Below are 18,459 nucleotides of genomic sequence, written 5' to 3'. Positions count from 1 at the left end.
GAACTCCTTCGCACAGATGTGGAATGTACAGTCACTACCAACAAAACACAAATCTTTGAACCGGAAGCAGAAATAGCGTGGCGCTTTGTGGAATGTTTTAACCGAGAACTGATTTAGCCTGATTACACACGCGGGGGGGGGGGGGGGGGGGGGGGGGGGGGGGGGGGGGGTTGAACTGAATGAACGAGCGCCTTTGTGTGCGACCCTGTCGAGACAGACGGTCTCGTGCCTCTGCTTTGGTTGCTCAGAGCGTAAAGGAATCACTTTTCCTGTAAACTGGACAGTCTTTCCACAGCTGTTGTCTAAGAGCAATACAAAAGACTTCACGAGAACCCGACTAGTTTAGCAGTGAAGAAACAAGTGTCATGCTTTGAGGGATTTTCTGCATTCTAACCATGTATTACAGAGAGAAAAGAAAAAGAAAAAGAAAACGAAAGAAAGAAACCGGTCTAGTAAAATACTATGCGTCATGAGCAACGGCTCCCAATAGGAGTTGTTTTTCTTTTTTTTTTGTAACAAAAATCTTGAAACCCTTTTATTTATTTTTCAATTATTTCTACCAAGAAAAATACAAAACATTGTAAGGCGGTAAGTAACTATGTTTGTTTGAAGCCGTTACAGTGTAGGGGATCCTGAAGGAGGCGGGCGCCGCCATCACTGCTGTTTGCACTCCTCTGGGGGGTTGGCATCCTTCTGTAGAGCAAAGGAAGGAAGGAGGGAGGGAGTTACTTTTCATGCACGCAAAACACATTTCACTTGTAAAATCAACAGCTGGGTCCTCAGCCAATCAAATCACACGGCCACAAACTGAGGGGACACAGGGCCCTATGATTCACACGATGCGGAAAACTCGGCCTGAATCATCCAGTCAAAAAAAATTATAATATTGGAATTTACAGTTTAACTTGACAAGCTTTTTACCATTTCATCATCAAACCAAATGTAGAAATTCAGGTCTTCATGAAAACTGGTGAAAATAAGTACTTGAAATTGTGACAAATACATTTAGTACATTCTACTGTACAATAGTAAAGTAATAATAATAATAATAATAAATAATAATAATAATAAATTATTAATAAATTACATTTTTCCCCCCATGTTTTAATTGATACAGTAAACCTCTGTTGTGTGCAGCACTTAAAGTCAGCACAGTCATTTTGATTGCATTTATTTATAAACATTTGTGTAAAACCATGAATCTAGAAACATTGAAACAATTTCTGGGAATTCTGGGAAAAAAGGAAATCATAAGTTCCTATTATTTAAAAACTTATATCTTGATTAGATAAATAATAATGGCTATATATACACATATACAGACCCTTTCCAAAAAATTTGAATATCATGGAAAAGTTTATTTATTTCCATAATTCCATTCAAAACGTTAAACTTCCATAGATTATAGATTCAGGGCCCACAACTTAAACGATTTCAAGTATTTAGTTGTTTATTTGTACATAATTTGGGCTTCCAGCTCATAAAACCCACGAAAACAGGATTTCAAAAAATTTGAATATTACATGAAATCACACAGTAATTACACAGTGATACCATGGTCACTGAACCAGGTTTTGGTTCTTTTGGCAGTGTGGGCAGGTGCAAATCCTGCTGGAAAATGAAGGAAGCATGAAGAGCTCTGAAAATGTCCTGGTAGACGGCTGCGTTGACTCTGGATGTAATAAAGCACAGTGGACCAAAGTCCTCTTTTCTGATGAGAGCAAATTTTGCATCTCATTTGGAAACCAAGGTCCCAGAGTCTGGAGGAAGAATGGAGAGGCACACAATCCAAGATGCTTGAAGTCCAGTATGAAGTTTCCACAGTCTGTGTTGGTCATCGGCTGGTGTTGGTCCACTGTGCTGTCCACTCAACGCAGCCGTCTACCAGGACATTTTCAGAGCACTTCATGCTTCCTTCAGAACCAAAACCTGGTTCAATGACCATGGTGTAATTACGGTGTGATTTCATGTAATATTCAAATTTTTTGAAATCCTGTTTTCGTGGGTTTTATGAGCTGGAAGCCCAAATTATGTACAAATAAACAACTAAATACTTGAAATAGTTTAAGTTGTGGGCCCTGACTCTATTATCTATGGAAGTTTAACGTTTTGAATGGAATTATGGAAATAAACTTTTCCATGATATTCTAATTTTTTGGAAAGGGTCTGTATATGTAGGGCATTTAAGTAACTTTCATTTTTTTTTTTTTTACTTAAATTGTTAAAGTTTCATGATTTCATTTAACCATTAAAATGGGGGGTAAAAATGAATCCAGATTGAATTAAAATGGGGAAAATTGTTCAAACGTCAAAATAAAACGTTTCATAGGGCCCTAGGGATGGCACAGCAATGACTGACACCGGGCTCCACCAATGGCATGACAGAACGAGTGCGGTCGGTCTTTCCCACCCTCAGCGGGAAAAGACTCCAGACGACAACAAGTCAAATCAGGGTTTAATTTGGAGAGCTAACCGGATGCTTCAACATACAGAAACAATACAGATGCTAATGCCAACTCACGATGGTTAAAGAATGAAAAAAAAACAAAAAAAAAACAAGCACAACAACTGAGCGTGTTAGTGATTAGTGTGAGGATGGGGTGGAATCATGGGAAGGGATTTAAAACGCAACAGGAGGGTCAGGGAGGGACACTGATTCAGGAGCGTTACCTACCAGGGCAGGGTTACTACAGACATCACTTACACCTAGTGAGGAGAAATTTAGAGAGGAACTCACAAGGTGCCAAAGTGCTTGAAAAGTTAACATGTTAATTATGTCGTCACTTACAAAAAGTCAATCTTTTTCCTAGTCTTGACTAATCGAACATCAGTGTAGAGTCGTTTAGAGCATGCTTTGAGAAAAGATGAGGAGATGCACGGGCAGAACTTTGACATGCTGGCAGAAGTTTACATAAAAGCCCCTCATGTAAAAGATAAAGTTGTAAAAGTGGAAGATAAACGTGCAGTGATGCTTCTCTCATCAGGACAGCGATTTGTATAACATTCTAATATCAAGACCGGCTGTACGATTCATAAAATAATCGCAATAAGCCATATTATGATTTTGATTTTAAATGTTTTAGTGAAATTAAGACGGCAAAATTATTTTTAAAATGGTAGTGATTCGTTAAATTTTTTGTAATTTTTTTACAATAATAATAATAATAATAATAATAATAATATTATTATTATTTCTAATTGTTTTTGTAATTTCTTATTTACTACTACTACTGTTTGGCCAGGATTTGTTTATTACAATACGGAATATTAAGGCGAGACACTACAGGTGAATGGGGTAAAATTTTTAGCTAGCAAATATCACCATGGAACTTTCCCAGTTGATTACTTGCATTAAGATGAGAAAAAAAATGTATTACAAGTTTTCTGTAATTTAATGTTTAAATATGCAAATTAGTCTATATTAATTAAATATGCGCTAATTTGCATATATATATAAAAAAAAAAAAAAAAACGAAATCTGAGTATTGGATAAAGCCAGGTTAAAAAACTTTTTTTCATTGTAAAAAATTACAGAGGGATTTATGGATATCTACTTTTGTTATCCTGTAAATCAGAAAATACTGTCCATAGCCTTAAATTGATTTTTGCCATGTTTTTTGGAATAAAATGTTATATAAATCAGGCTAGGAATAATATATTTACAAATCCCTCTGTAAATGTCTTCATAATATACCTAGGTACAAGACTGGAAAGTTTGGTGTATAGAGGTGCTACTGAAGTGGAGATTTCGGACTTGGAGTACGAGAGAAAAGTCATTTTGAGAAAACGGGCTTTAAAGATTTATCATCAGCCAATGAGATTGCGCATTCAGCCCTTTTACTTTCACGATTGGTTGCTGATAAAAAGGAAATGACCATATTTGGATCCGACAGCATTGTACAGGAGAGAGAGAGCTTCCTAAGGGTGCTTCTGATGACAGGCTGCCGGCAGCGATCGCGGAGCAGCACGCTGATTAAGAACGCAAACTTTTGTTGAATTTATGAGAAATCTACAGACGCAAACAGACAAAGTGTAATAAAATAAAGACCTAAATGTGTATTTCTGACTTTTTTTCACCACAAGTCTAAAAGAAGACATGTTATTGAAGACAAATATCCAAAAATCTCTAAATTGACCAGTAAAAAAAAAAACGATTTTTTTGCCTGCCGTGTCTCGCCTTAATAAAGAAAAGCCACGGACTGCAAACGTGGATTATCATCATCATTATTACTATTAATACTATATAGCCATATTGAAATAAAATCTTGGCCAAACTGCAAACCGACAAAGCACATTATTATTATTATAATAATAATAATAATAATAATATTATTATTATTATTACTACTACATGGCCATATTGATCAACCAAAAATATAAAATAAAGAATGCAATTAGATTTCCCCCCCAAATCGTGCAACACTAAGTCAGTCAGTAATGCCAGAGGGAAACCATCCATTAGAATTCCCATCCTGAACCTTGACCTCTCGGAGCAAGTACTGATGCATATGTTCAGATTCAGTGAAAAATAGGAAAAGGACTGTGCAAACTGACCCTTGTAGGGCAGGATATTTTCAACATTGACGCATGAAGTTTTAGAGCTGCACTGTAGTATTTATAAATCAGGGTTAAAGGTCTGAATGCTCCTGCAATAACAGCCAAACAGAGATGACGCCAACACTGCAGTCAGTCATCAACAAAACAATAGTGTTCTCAATTGGACTAGAAAATAATAAATCAAAGAATAGGATTTTTGCCAGGAGAATTAGCATTTGAGGGCGAGAGGCGGTGATGCATGAGTGGAGGTGACCGTATGTGTTCTGTATGTTGAGATCTCAGTATCAGACTGCCTTGAGGAGCATTGATAAGACATCTGGACTCTTACCTTGGGCTCATAGTCTGGATCGTTTTCCTCGTCGGCTTCCTCTTCACCCTCCTGCAAATTACAAACACGGTTTACAAACAGTCGAGGGCGTTAAGATGATAAAAACAAACAACAAGATGAAAACTAACCTCATCGTCGGCTTCCTCTCCCTCCTCGTCATACTGGCGAACGCAACAGAAACACAGAGGTCAGATGTTTGGAAATAAAGCATTTCACTTCATGACAAAGGATGTCTCTCGCTCACTCACGTCATCATCGTCATCTTCGATGGCCTCCCCAGTGAAGTACAGCACCGCCCTGGGAACAATGCGCTCGCGGATGAAGTGACCAATCTCAAAGTCTGCTGCTAACACTGCCTCCGAGTCCTCGTCCTGAACACACAGCAAAAACAAACCATCAGACACTGATGTATAACCTCGAGATTTCATGGTTACTGGCCAAAATATCAGATTATTCACCAAGATGAATCACCATGCTTAAAAATAAAGGTTCTGCCGTTACGCTGTTGAAGAACCATTTATGGTTTCCAAATAATCTTTTAAGTAAGCGGTTCTAAAAAGAGCCTATTTTTCTTAGTGTAAAAAAAAACATTTTAAAGTTCTAAAGAATCTTTTGTGGAATGGAAAGATTCCATGGATGTTAAAAAGTCTTCATGGAACCATTAATGCCAATAAAGAACCTTTTTGTAAGTGTGTTTCCAAATTTAGAATAAAGTTACAAAATGTTCATTAAGAGAAAAAATTTAAGTTTACTCACCAGTTCACCAGTTTCTGGAACTGGAAAGAAAATGAAAGAAAAGAAAGTTTAGACCATGTAATTATCAGCAAAATCAACTCTTGATTAAAAAATTAAACCATAGTTAAGGATTTTCTACCTTCAGGTGGTGAGAAAAAGTTGAAGAATGAATCATTGGGGACCGTCTTGGTGACCGTCCTAACTGTGCCACGTCCCTTATGTTTCTGTTTCTTCTTAATGGTTTTCAGTGTGACGTTCTTGCCCTTACTCCAGTCGATCGTGCATCTGAAAACACAGACATTCAAGTCTCCGGTCCCACAGGTTAACATTGGCATAATCAACGCCCTCAAAGGAGTTAAAAGTCGAAAGCTGAGCCGTACCCTGTGCAGCCCATGATCTCTGGCCCGTCAAATGAGAAGGGATCGGACTCATCCGGCTCGGACCTCATTTTGTAGGTCTTTGTCAGGACTGTTTGTGTGAAGAAATCATTGGGCTCGAAGTGGAACTCTAATGTGAAACTCTGAAACGAGACCAAACACACGAAACAGTGAGTGAACCGTGAGCTTAAAAGACATCACACAGAAAAACAACGACTTTCAAGGCTCACCATTGGCTGGCCGGCGTCAGAGAATTTGACTTTGATATCTTGTAAGTGCTTGAGGATTGGTTCATCATGTTCCTAGACAGAAACAAATCAATAGAAACACTAATTAATCTAGTCTATTTGCTTTAACAAAAATGCACATTATAATAAATGAAAATGCACATTATAATAAATGAAAATGAGAAATGTTGCTTTGTCATTTACCTGAAATAAAATAAGCTTGTTTATTAAAATATTTTAGTTAACTATAATAATCCTGATCAACTAGCCCAAGTTTCATGTTCTAAAACTGCGATAAATTATATTGATTCCTGATAGAAACTGAATATTTGGAATTTTATGCAGTTTCATGATGCCTGTATTATTAGCTTGTAAAGTTGCAAAGTGCACTTTCACATCACTAGATGGCAGCAACGACAAGTCCAACATTTTCCAAAGAGAAATCACTCGCTGTAAATTCCCATGTTGCACGACCTGCTTTTGAACACTACTACGGTCACGACTCCCTCGTGAGCCCACGTTTGGCCGTTCGTTCCCTACCTGCAACATTTCACTGAGAAGGTCGACGTTCTTGAAAACTGTGAGCCAGAACTCTGGGATTCCTTTAGGGTCTTCCTTTTCCTCATCTTTCTTCTCTTCCTCCACTTTGGCCTTTTCCTTCATTTCCTCCTGATAACGGCAAAGAGCCAGACAAGAGTCAAGTTATGACAGAATAAATCATCATACAAGAATGATATAAATGAGGTGGCATTTGAAGAGCATGCAGGTATGGATCACCTGTACCTGCTTACTTACTGTCAGCTCTTCCTCTTCATCTTGCTTCCACTCGCACTCCTCATCTGTGGGTTCGTATGCCGCTCTCACGATATCACTCCGCTAAAGACACAACAGTTCAGTTTAGACGTCAAAATTAAACAATAAAAGGCTAATTCACAGAATCTTTAGGTCCAAGCAGCATTATCATCGTTAACTAAAACAAAAATGCGTGTATGTAATAGTAAAGGTGGTCCGCTATTGGCCAGAATAAACTGCAAACTTAATGCTGTAAGATTTAAATAGTTAAAGCAACTAAAGCAATGTTCTCAGGCTATAATGTCTTGAAGAACCCTGTTTTTAATTGAGCTTCTCAGACATCACAACTCCTCTGGGAGAGAGAAAGAGCTATGGGAGAGGATAAACAGTTCCAGCTCAGGTTTTATTTTCTGTAAGACATCTCTTTGGCTGCCGTTTGTCTCGTGTCCTCGATTGACCACATGATCTCACTGGAGAACACTTTGGTGTTTGCTGCAGTTGGAAATGCTGAGGCAGCAGGTCAATATAACGGGCTTTAACAATCTGAACTGTCTTCTGGTACACAACGGCAAGTTGTTTCATCTTAAACTGCACCTCTTACGAGAATAAAACCAACGTTATTCCTTCTGGATGAAAGAAATGCACAGCAGAAATGAGTCTCACCTTGTCAAAGAGAGGCTGATACAAAGCGGCGTATTTTCGCTCCAGTTCGTGGACTTCTTCGTAGAACTTTGCTTCGATGTGGGCGCATTTGACCTGGAGGTTCTTAAGGGCATTAACGCGTCTCTTCACCACCTTTGGTAAGCTGTGCAGACACCAAAAACAACATGAGGTCACAAGGGGGCAAATGAATAATTCATGAATGACTCAGAATTATAGTTTAGTAAACAAGAAAGAAAGAAATGAACTTTTATGAACCCACTTAAATGGATTTGCAGATTTTTAATACCTTTATAAAGGGCAGTTTTTACATTTTACATCTTTTATGCCAAATTCTTACATTTTAAGAAATTCAACTAGAATAAGATGACGAGTAATGAAACATTGAGTAATGAAACGCTACCATTTGTTGTTTGGAGACGAGAAACAGTTCTGCTGTGGATTCGTTTGTTGAACTATTATCATTTGTAAAACAGAGCAAAAAAAACAGACAATACTGACATTAGGGCCTTTCATACCAGGTAGTTATAGGAAGTCCGTTATAGCAGCTAGCCACGAGGGCGCAAGTCGGCTAACAGTGTCAGCTAAGCCCGGTGTGGTGAACAAACGAGTCCTACTGAAGAGATGAGTCCGAGCTTAGGACCCAAGCAATCCGATTGGTTCAAAGCACATTTTACGGGTAACGTTAATCGCTTTAGTGCCTGGTTACAAATCATACAAAATCACTTTATTGTAGAAGACGTTTGTACTACGTTATAACGAGTCATTAATGTATTTTAACTTATGTTTCATATACTAGATTTTAACCGAAGCTATAGATTGTGAAATTAAACATTTCTCGTTGTTAGTGTGTTTTTTATTATTATAAATAAACAACATATTTGAGCTTCAAACAACTACATTCTCGACTGAGAAACTTAAAACTACATTTCGTGACACAGTAACAGTAGTATTTTTAAATTTCACGGTCTTTCTCCTCTGCTACTGACGCAACTTGAGATTTTAAATATTAGCTATAGAATATATACAATTTACATATACAAACAATTTAATTTAATCTTATATATAGCAGCGGGATTTAGCATTCTACATAAAGCTACCACATAACAACACTAAAACGGTTCACGTTAGCTACAAGTTGACCTGAGAACAGATTTAGATCAGGCATACTACTGGCATACAAATGGGGTCCTAAACTCGGACTCATCTCTTCAATTGGACTCATTTGTTCACCACACCGGCATTCAACAACATCAACAACTAGAGCATGGAGGATGCCGTGATCGGAGCCGTGTTTCTATTGTGTGTCGTAGTTTTCGTGATAACGGAGATGTAATGTAGTCATAAGTTATGCAATTGAAAGAGCAAAAAGGAGGCAAAGAGACAATATCTACGACAATTTGCAGTGCTACATATCTGAGGCTGAGAAATAAACAACAGCACAGACAAAGGCGACGGGTAAATGCTGTTAACATGAGCTTTCTGTATGTTTAATCGCCATTTTCCATGTTCGTGGAGTATATGTAAACGGTCTACACAGCTTTTTAAAAGTGCCGGTACCGGTGTTTTGTATGGCATGTGTTCGGCCAATCAACGCACACTTACGTCACTGGCAGTTCCTGTTATCCTGGGTTAGACCCTTCTCTGAAGTAGGAGCTAATTTAGTCCTCAAAAAGGTGTTCCTATAACTAAAATCATTCCCAGTACCTGCGGTGCGAACACACCAAAAAGCGGGTACATCTGCCAATAGTAATAGGAACTATGGTAACGTTCCTCTGGTGTGAAAGCCCCTAAATATTGTCAAAAATGTAACTCACTCAATATTAACTTTTTATACGTCAATTCAATGAACATCCCATTTGCAATTGTGCTGATATTCAGGGAAAACGACACTTTAAATAATGAAATCTCATTAAATAAAGGGGCATTTTTCCCCCTCATATCTAGAATTTGTGGCATTTTTATTAATTTTGACGGCATGCCAAGCCAATGTTAATTTTCAACCCTGATGCAAAGTAGCAAGAAGAGGATCTGGCCAAAATTAGAAAGGTTTAATTCAGTCGGTGTTAGCAAAGTAGGGAAATCAGATGCAGCCAATGAGAAACAAGGGAGCTATTTGAAGTCGTGCTCTGCATATATGTGTGTGTGTGTGTGTGTGTTCACATACCTCTCCATGTACCCTGAGGGAGATCCCACGAGTCCGTCCAATCGCTCCTGCAGTGCCGCAAGAATCTGGGGGTTCTGCATCATCTGCATCGTCAGCTGACGTGCTAAAACCAGAGCAAACAAACATAACTGTTAAAATGACAGCAGGAAGAACCAACCAATGACAAGGGGCGGCGTGCGACGCCTATATCATCCAATCAACAACTCTCAGAACTAGGGCACCTTCTTCGCCAAGGGTCAAAAAAAAGATGCACTTTTCATCCCAAAAATAAAGCGGAAAACACAGGCGAGGTCAATGCGACAGAGCAGCAATCTTTAGAGAGCAAAGCGCACATCTAATGCCCGCATTACTTGATATTAAACACGCTTTGAGTTGCGCTAATACTCTACCCGACGGCTCAGTCCAGCTGCTAAACACAGCTAAGGTCACTGAGGTTACGGACCGATATCATGTTACCCCCACACAAAAAGTGCCAGCGCTAACGTGCGCACAGCCTCTTCCTAATGACTTTGATCGACTGTCAGGTGTGCGTGTCAGCGATAAGAATCCATGACGGACGCATTTAACTTTCCTACACAGCAGCCTAGTGAAGAAAAACAGCAAAGGGACTCGAAACAATTAAAACACACTATAAGCTCAATGGAGGAATTACGATTCGTTTTAGCAAATCGTTTCAAGTCTGAGATGCTGCTTTAAAGCATTAAAGATCCACTTGTACCAACTTTTCACATCGTTTGTGATAAAACACTGCTGTTTTATAATGGTTTTTGATTGTTACATATTTGCTTTATGGTTCTGAGAATCAGACATCACTGCAAGAGATGATACACAAACCTGGTCTGGTTGTGATGATTTGTAATGCAAATAAAGCAGATCAGTCAGTGGTAGTCACACTCAACCAATATATTGTTTTTGCAGATTTATATGCACAGATAGTTGCTTTGTGGAACTATTTGCTGTCAGTAAACACCAGTGGCAATAGCTTTTAATTCCTTTATGAACTGTCAAGCACCGGCAGTGGAGGATAGTTTAATTGCTTATCAGCCGTATTTTTATCTTGGTTACTGGCATTATTTATTTTTTTAAATCACGACTGGTTGACCTTTAGTTTACACAGGAACCGAGGAGAAAAACATGCATGAAAGAGTCAAAGGTCATACCTTTACTGTTGTCTTCCCCAGTCTCCTCTTCCTCCACCTCTTCAACATCCTCCATATCTGCTGGGTCCATTTCAGTTTGGTCTTTACTGCAAACACACATTAAAGGGGTTCTATTATGTTTTACGTTCATCTTTCTTTAGTGTGTAATGTCGCGGTTTGATCATGAAAAATGACTGAAACAAAGCACAAAGTCACTCCAAAGGGAGTTATTCTCTATATCAGTGTTTCTGAACTCCCTGTAACGCCTAGTCTTCAGTTTTCTTCCGGGAACGAACATCATAATATTACTCCTTTAAATAATTCCTGCTCAAAGCATATGCAAAAAAAGGGCAGGGCCTGGTTGAGTTGGTTATAGGCGTGTTCGACTTAATGTGTTCGGGACATTTCCCCAAACACACTCAAAGTGATTGACCAATCACAACACACTGCTCCAGCCGACCAATCAGAGCACATAGTGCTTTTCAGAAGGAGGAGCTTCATAGAGACAGGAACTAAACAGAGCGTTACTGACAGACTGAGAAGAGAGAAGCTCGTGTCAAAAATGTGATTTTATTTAGTTTGAACATTCAAGTATAAAAACCTGTTCTAGTACACTGCAAAAAGGAGATCCTATTTAAAAAAAACAATTCCCAACTAACTTTGCAAGTCTTAAATATTGTGCTTGCATTTGCTTCTACTGAGGTTAACATGACTTTCTCCTAAGAGATCTTTTAAAAGAGATCATATTATGAGGATCTTCTTTAAAGTTAAGAGCTTAGCTTATGCATTCACGCTTTTATGTACATCGTTAAAACTTGAGCTGAGCGCATCCATTTGTCATTTCGGCTGAAATAAAAACACAGCAGCATGTGAAACAGCATCACATATATACGGCGCTCTTAAGAGACAGGAAGTTCCTGTGGTGAACAACAGGTGATTCGCGGATATCGCTCGTATCACGTGTCGAATGAGTAGACCCAGAGCTGTAGAGTTGCAAACACGTGTTAGGCATTGCATAAATGCTTGGGATGGCACACTGAGGGTGAAAGCACACATGTTGCTGGCCTCGGTGTCTCTCACAGGGAGGAGAGAGAGGTTAGGACCGTACAGATCAGTTCACTGGTCATGTGAGGCTAATCAAGCATCACAGCCGAGAGGGGCGTTTATGTGCCATTTAATGCACAAACAACAGCCATAAAGAGATTTTAGCTGATAATGAGGAAGGGCGTCAATCCAATAAGCTGTCAAACTGGGCAATGATACATGATCAAACCATTTACTGACAGTCTAAAATAAAAAGCTCTTTAATAGACAAACAAGCACTTACTTGTCGAGATCTGCCATGTTGTTTCACCGTTCTGATTCCTGCAGGAGAAAGAGAGAAGGGAAAATGTTAATGCTGTCCATTATGTTTAACAGCCTCAAGCCAAATTCGGTGGCTGATCTGTCAGGTGATGGTTTACCCGCAGCACTGGCGTGATTCAGGCATCCAATATGCACAAGTTTAACTATTTACGTAATGGACATTTGTCAAAAGCACCCAGATGTGTCCAAATGTCCAATCAGACCTGATTTTGAGACGCAAATGTATTGAAACTCGCACACGCTGCGATCTTCGTGCTAAAAAACCTTCAATGGCAGAAATTCAACCCCTATGGGTTTCTGAGATAGATTAGCAATAAACATCAAAGGTGTGAGCCCTCTATCTTCAGCTCTAAATCTGACTGGATCCATTTGTTAGTGCCGGCCTGCCTACGAGCCAGCTCCACCGCCTCCAAACCTGAAGTCTATGAGCCAGTCGGATCAAACACGACCTCAGACACCCACGTCCAGCGGCAACACTGAGCAACTTCATTCATTCAAGAGCTGATCGCTCCAGACAGGAGGCTCTTCGCCTGTAGGAGATCAATAACATGAAGACCTGACAGCATCCATTCTTGACAGATTTGAAGGTTAATCTCTTCCTCTTTCTGTCTGCGTCAAGATCAGACAGCTGAAGCCTGTCAATACAGACACATACGAGTTTCCCAAACAATGGCAGCGACGGGATCATGGCGCGTCACAATACCGGGACAAAGTTCCTGGCAGGTTTCCTCCAGCCTCTAATAACCATTCGTCAGCAGTGAAAGCTGACAGCACGCCTTTAAAACCCCAATAAAAGCCATCCGACCTGGGAGCAAAGGTTAAATGCACTTGTTAAAAAGCCTCTCTAAGGTTCCCAAACCTTATGACCATTAAGTTTCCAAGACTTCGCCATGATTCACCAAAGACTCTTTCATATAAATAGCAATTTACGGTCTGCAATGTAGACTAGAAAGAGCATCACAATTCATTGTTATTTCATGACTGAGGGAAGCCCGTCTCGTCACAAATTAAAGGGATAGTTCACCCAAAAATTAAAATGGTCAGATAGAAGATATTTTTGCGTTCAATAGAAGAAAGAAACTCATACATGTTTGGAACAACATAAGGGTGAGTAGCCTAAATGACGACGATTTAAAGCTATACATAGCTTTCCTGTGGCTCAGACAGCAGAGCATTGGCGCTTGCAACGCCAAGGTCATGGGTTCGATTCCAAGGGAAAGCAAGAGCTGGATCATGTGTCACTGAAAACTGGAGTAATGGCAGATGACAATATTTCACATTATTAATGTGTTTCTGTATTTTTAATCAAATAAATGCAGGCTTGATGAGCATACGAGACTTTTCAAAAACATAAAAAATAATAATGTTTCTAAACTTTTGACCAGTACTGTAGATCAAACTCTAATGCAAAAAATCATATAAACAATAGCAACATAAGACTTGCAAAGAATAAGTCAGACATAAATACAATTTAAAAAAAAAAAAAGTGAAAATTAAATATTGTATTACTGGCTGACTTCAATAGTACAGCATTATTCTCTCCAATAAGAGCCTCTGGCAACTCACCAGCCAGATCTCATACAGATGTGACGAATTAAACATCAAACTAAGCCAACTAGGTCCAGGCATTGCTAAAGCTACCATTTAAACCCGCTGTTTAACTCTTAAACTGGGTTAATGATCTCGAATTTGATCCACGGGTCAGTGCAGTGGTCAATTCTCACCAGGCCACATCACCACGTGTTTCCTCCACAGATCCACCGGCTAAAGCTGTTAGCAGCACAGCATCCCTATAACCAACCCCTCACAACAAGAGAAAACTTAGGGAATTACCAAAGCCATTCAACGATTCAGATTCAAGCTCATGAGGAAAACGTTAGAGTAAGCGGAGTTTAACCCAGCATGCGTAAAACATCAGATAATTTTATTCTGATCATGCTCGAACATGTGCCATATTTACGTCCCTCCATCAGACTTTCATTAAAAAAGACGGTTTAATCAAATAAATTGGTTTAATTTCCATTTTTCCGACAACGTGATGAGACACCCCCTAAAAAAAAAAAAAAAAAACTTACCCGCCAGATCAGACCAACTAACGTTACAACCATCATCCACCAACACGAGAAAAGACAACGTTCCTAACAACTGTAACCAATCAAGTCTGTCAACAAAGAAACGTTTAAACGTTAAAACGGCAGGTTATTTATCGGTTAAACTTGGATTTAAACGATATTTAAAAAACGAACAGCCATTTTCATCTCCATCATGGAGGAGTCTGTTTCAATGGCTGCTGACTGAACGGTTAGCTCACGCGCTAGATATCCAATTCTGACGACTTAAATCTCGACTTAAGTCGTACTTTATCTTCTAGTATGAACAAAAAGACGTCTATAAACACGGACAATCAGTCGCTCAGCGGTATTATGTCCTTACCGAGGAGCCGACGAGTAGAGGTCTGTCTGAGGCGGAGATGCTACTGCGCAGTGAACAGCGCGAGACTCCCGCTCTGATGGCGCTAAAAGGGGAAAAAGATCCCGCCGCGTGCGCTCATATACATCTGGCGTCAGCGCGTAACACAGGTCGCGCTTTGCTAATCCTACTATGGAATAGGCTGGGCGCATGAATATTAATTACGCACCGTGCTGTTCTGTCTGTAGGGCTATTCTCATTGGTTGAAAAGCAGACGTTGGCGTGCACTTTAGCTCATTAATATTCATGAGCCTGGCCTTGGTCATAGTAGGGTTCGGAAATATGCCACCAGGACAACGGCGAGCGCAAAAGGAGGGGCTGCCGGAAATCGTTTAGGGGGGAATGCCATTGTTCCAGAGTGGGCCGGGGTGGAGGTTCCCGCCAAAGCGTTTACGACGAAATCTATCTATCTATCTATCTATCTATCTATCTATCTATCTATCTATCTATCTATCTATCTATCTATCTATCTATCTGTCTGTCTGTCTGTCTGTCTGTCATCTATCTATATCTATCTATCTATCTCTATCCATTTATATATCTCTCTGTCTGTCTGTCGGGTGAAGTATGAGTTTGGAAAAGACTTTGTCTTCTATATGTTTATTAAAATGAATAAAAAACTTGAAAACATTCTTGTTTGTCTGTCTGTCTGTCATCTATCTATCTGTCTGTCTGTCTGTCTGTCTGTCTGTCTGTCATCTATCCATCTAATTATCTATCTGTCTGTATGTCTGCCTGTCTGTCATCTATCTATCTATCTATCTATCTATCTGTCTGTCATCTATCTATCTATCTATCGATATCTATCTGTCTGTCTGTCTGTCTGTCTGTCTGTCTGTCATCTATCCATCTAATTATCTGTCTGTCTGTCTGTCATCTATCTATATCTATCTATCTATCTCTCTGTCTGTCTGTCGGGTGAAGTATGAGTTTGGAAAAGACTTTGTCTTCCGTATGTTTATTAAAATAAAACCAAACTTGGAAACATTCTTGTTGAAACTGATTCTGTCAAAGTGTCTAACATTTCTTGGTATGTGGTGCGGTAAAGCATTCCTGGGCCGCTATCAAATGTGTAAGAATATAAATAGAGTCATTGTTCTGTGTGATTAGAAACAGGCATGGATGCCAGAAACCTGGAGCAAAAACTACTCAGCTTAGATTTTAAGGTTGTTTCGCCGTAAATGCCATTTAATTCACAGCAATTACATTGCAGCAAGTGTCATATTAAACTATGAACAATAAGTTCCATTAGCAAAAAGCCTTGATCTTTTTGAAATAACTGTCAAAATGTTTTATAAAACCTATGACCTTTGACTTGACCTCAGCGAGCCAGTGATCTCTGACATTGTTTCTCTCTATATGAACGGTGTTGCACTGCAAAAGCAAAAAAACAACAAAAGTTAAAGAAGGACTGCAAAAAATCACCATGCATGCAACACTGAAACAGAAGAAGATAATATTAAAGATCAGTAAAGCTGTACATTCAGTCCACACCTATTTAATTATTTATTTGCTTATAATAATGTTTTATTTATGTAACATTGTCATTGGCCTTTTAATCAGCTTATGATATGCAAATGAGCCTATATCTTAGATCACAGACTGTCACGAAGGAGTCAAAGATGATTGCCAGAATATTGCAGCTTAGAAATGATTTAAACCTGAAAAGAGTTGGCCGACATCCTTTCATAAATAATTGCATAACTATAATTATTTTTAATATGTACAAATGCATATCAGCTATAATAGAAAGTTCTTCAATGCCTCATGCCATTTCATTCAAATCATTTCACAGTAAGTGTGTCCACATCACGTCATCTTGAGAAAAACTATAGCCCTTTTATTAATTCAAGGGAGGATGTTCATGGTGAGACTGCTGATATTTAATAACCTACACATGACCTTTAATCAGCATCCTCAGTTCACTGCAGACTGGCATTGGAGACCGATCACTTCGCATCGCTTCATTGGCTTCTGGTAACAAAATCTGTCTTTTAAAGGAATAGTTGCTTTCTTCAATAAAAGTGAAAGAGCTGTCAAAAAGGACCATTCAAGCATCATAAAATTATAGTCTATATGACTTGTGTGCTGCATTTGAGTGAGTAAATGAACAAAGTCTCCCTTTAACTGAACATTTGAGCTAACAGTCCGAGCGCATGAGAATGAAAGCGCGTGTTGGCCTCTCACCTTTTATTGTTTCCCTGTAACTATCATCTAGCGCTGAGGCTTCAACCCTGCTGCTCGCTTTCCGGCTGACAGTAAGAGGAGCTGACATATACCCACAGTTTTTAAAAATTAATGCAATGATAGAGACACAGTTAACCCATCAGTAGCTGTATCTGTGTACACACACACACACACAAACACACGCACACACACACACACACACACACACACACACAGTAACTTAGTGACAGAGTTACATAACCAAAAGCAGCCCGTGGAGGCAAGGACAGGTGTTCACCCACTAGACCTACATAAAAATAGGTGCAAAACACCTGAGCAAAACTGTCTGGTTTAGATTAGTGCTGCTGAGCCTCATACTTCAGGTTAGTCGTTTGAACAAATAAGATATGTTAAAAACTTACCTTTATTTTATTACAGCTAGTTGACAAGGAAACATACTAAAACTGAAATAAAAATTAGTAAAAACTATATATACATTTGAAAAAGCAAAAAAAAAAAAAAAATGCACAACAAAAAATACTAAAACAAAAATTAGAATAAAAAATTTAAACCATTTCAAACTATTACAAAACATATAATATCTCAATGATATGAAAATATCACTGCAGATTTGAGGGTGTAATATATTAAGTATTCCTTTGATCAAATATTCTAATCCTGATTTACACACACACACACACATATAGTTTTAGTATATATATACAGTATACACACTAGATTTTGCATTTTTCTGAAGCGGCATTGTCTCCCAAAAACGTAAATATGTTGCCAAATGCATAGATGAAAATTTAAAACAAATAACAAAATAAATAAAGCATTATGGCAACAACTTTTGCAATTTCATGTGCCATAGTAAACATGAAAAAAAAAAAAAAAAAACATAGATTAAATTAAAAATGTGCATAAATCATTGGGTTAATAAATGAAAGGAACGCATGCATAATATTTAAAGAAGATGCATGATATAAACAATTAGCAGTGATATTCTCTAGATATGTCCAGAGATTTTTATGACCCAAGCATGAGCCCTACATGTTCTATATGATGATGCTGATGGTTGATTTGCGCTGTACTGTACAGTACATGACCTGGTTGTGGGTCAAACATTTGACCACGAGGTATTTGCAGGATGAAGCACATCAGGTACAGTAATATCAGACTCAGCAGAACCCTTGTGTTTGATCTGTCACTGTCACATGACCCTCACTGCAACGTAATCCAGCGGTCTCCCGGCACAGGACATTTAAAGATCAGTGTCTTCCACTGCAACCAAAACATGGGACACAGAGCGCCACTGCAAAAACACGACAGGACGTTCTCCATCCACCCCCTTCTGAAAGCTTTCAGGGGATTTTATTGCACTGCAAGTGGGAGGTGTGGAAGTGCTGCACTCATGCATCTGCAAAGAAGCAAAACGAGAAAGATGGCATGCATGTGCCCTCCAAAAAAGATCTAG

At 38.9% G+C, this 18,459-nt stretch overlaps 1 protein-coding gene across 7 annotated transcripts; it reads right to left on the bottom strand.

Moving 5' to 3' along the window:
- Nucleotides 1–509: 509 nt before the first annotated feature.
- Nucleotides 510–14,950, bottom strand: nap1l1 (nucleosome assembly protein 1-like 1). Of its 7 annotated transcripts, none has more exons than XM_084406943.1 (15): nucleotides 14,781–14,950; nucleotides 12,310–12,347; nucleotides 11,004–11,089; nucleotides 9,844–9,946; nucleotides 7,680–7,821; nucleotides 7,008–7,100; nucleotides 6,765–6,893; nucleotides 6,228–6,299; nucleotides 6,001–6,140; nucleotides 5,760–5,905; nucleotides 5,642–5,661; nucleotides 5,134–5,256; nucleotides 5,014–5,046; nucleotides 4,886–4,936; nucleotides 510–693 (listed from the first exon to the last, which is right to left on the bottom strand). In XM_084406943.1, the coding sequence occupies exons 2-15, from the start codon at nucleotides 12,324–12,326 to the stop codon at nucleotides 655–657; spliced, it is 1,194 nt and encodes a 397-aa protein (XP_084263069.1). In that variant the 5' UTR covers nucleotides 12,327–12,347; nucleotides 14,781–14,950; the 3' UTR covers nucleotides 510–654. The 7 variants fall into 7 exon arrangements, with proteins under 7 accessions (XP_084263069.1, XP_084263071.1, XP_084263070.1 ...); XM_084406945.1 differs by having other exon boundaries at nucleotides 7,020–7,100; nucleotides 14,781–14,909; XM_084406947.1 differs by lacking the exon at nucleotides 510–693 and adding an exon at nucleotides 2,686–2,706.
- Between the last annotated feature and the right edge of the window lie 3,509 nt (nucleotides 14,951–18,459).

The sequence above is a fragment of the Rutilus rutilus genome (assembly GCF_951802725.1).
Source record: "Rutilus rutilus genome assembly, chromosome: 4".
Lineage (NCBI taxonomy): Eukaryota > Metazoa > Chordata > Actinopteri > Cypriniformes > Leuciscidae > Rutilus > Rutilus rutilus.
Note: the sequence above shows the minus strand (reverse complement) of the source record. Positions and strands in the feature narration are given on the sequence as shown.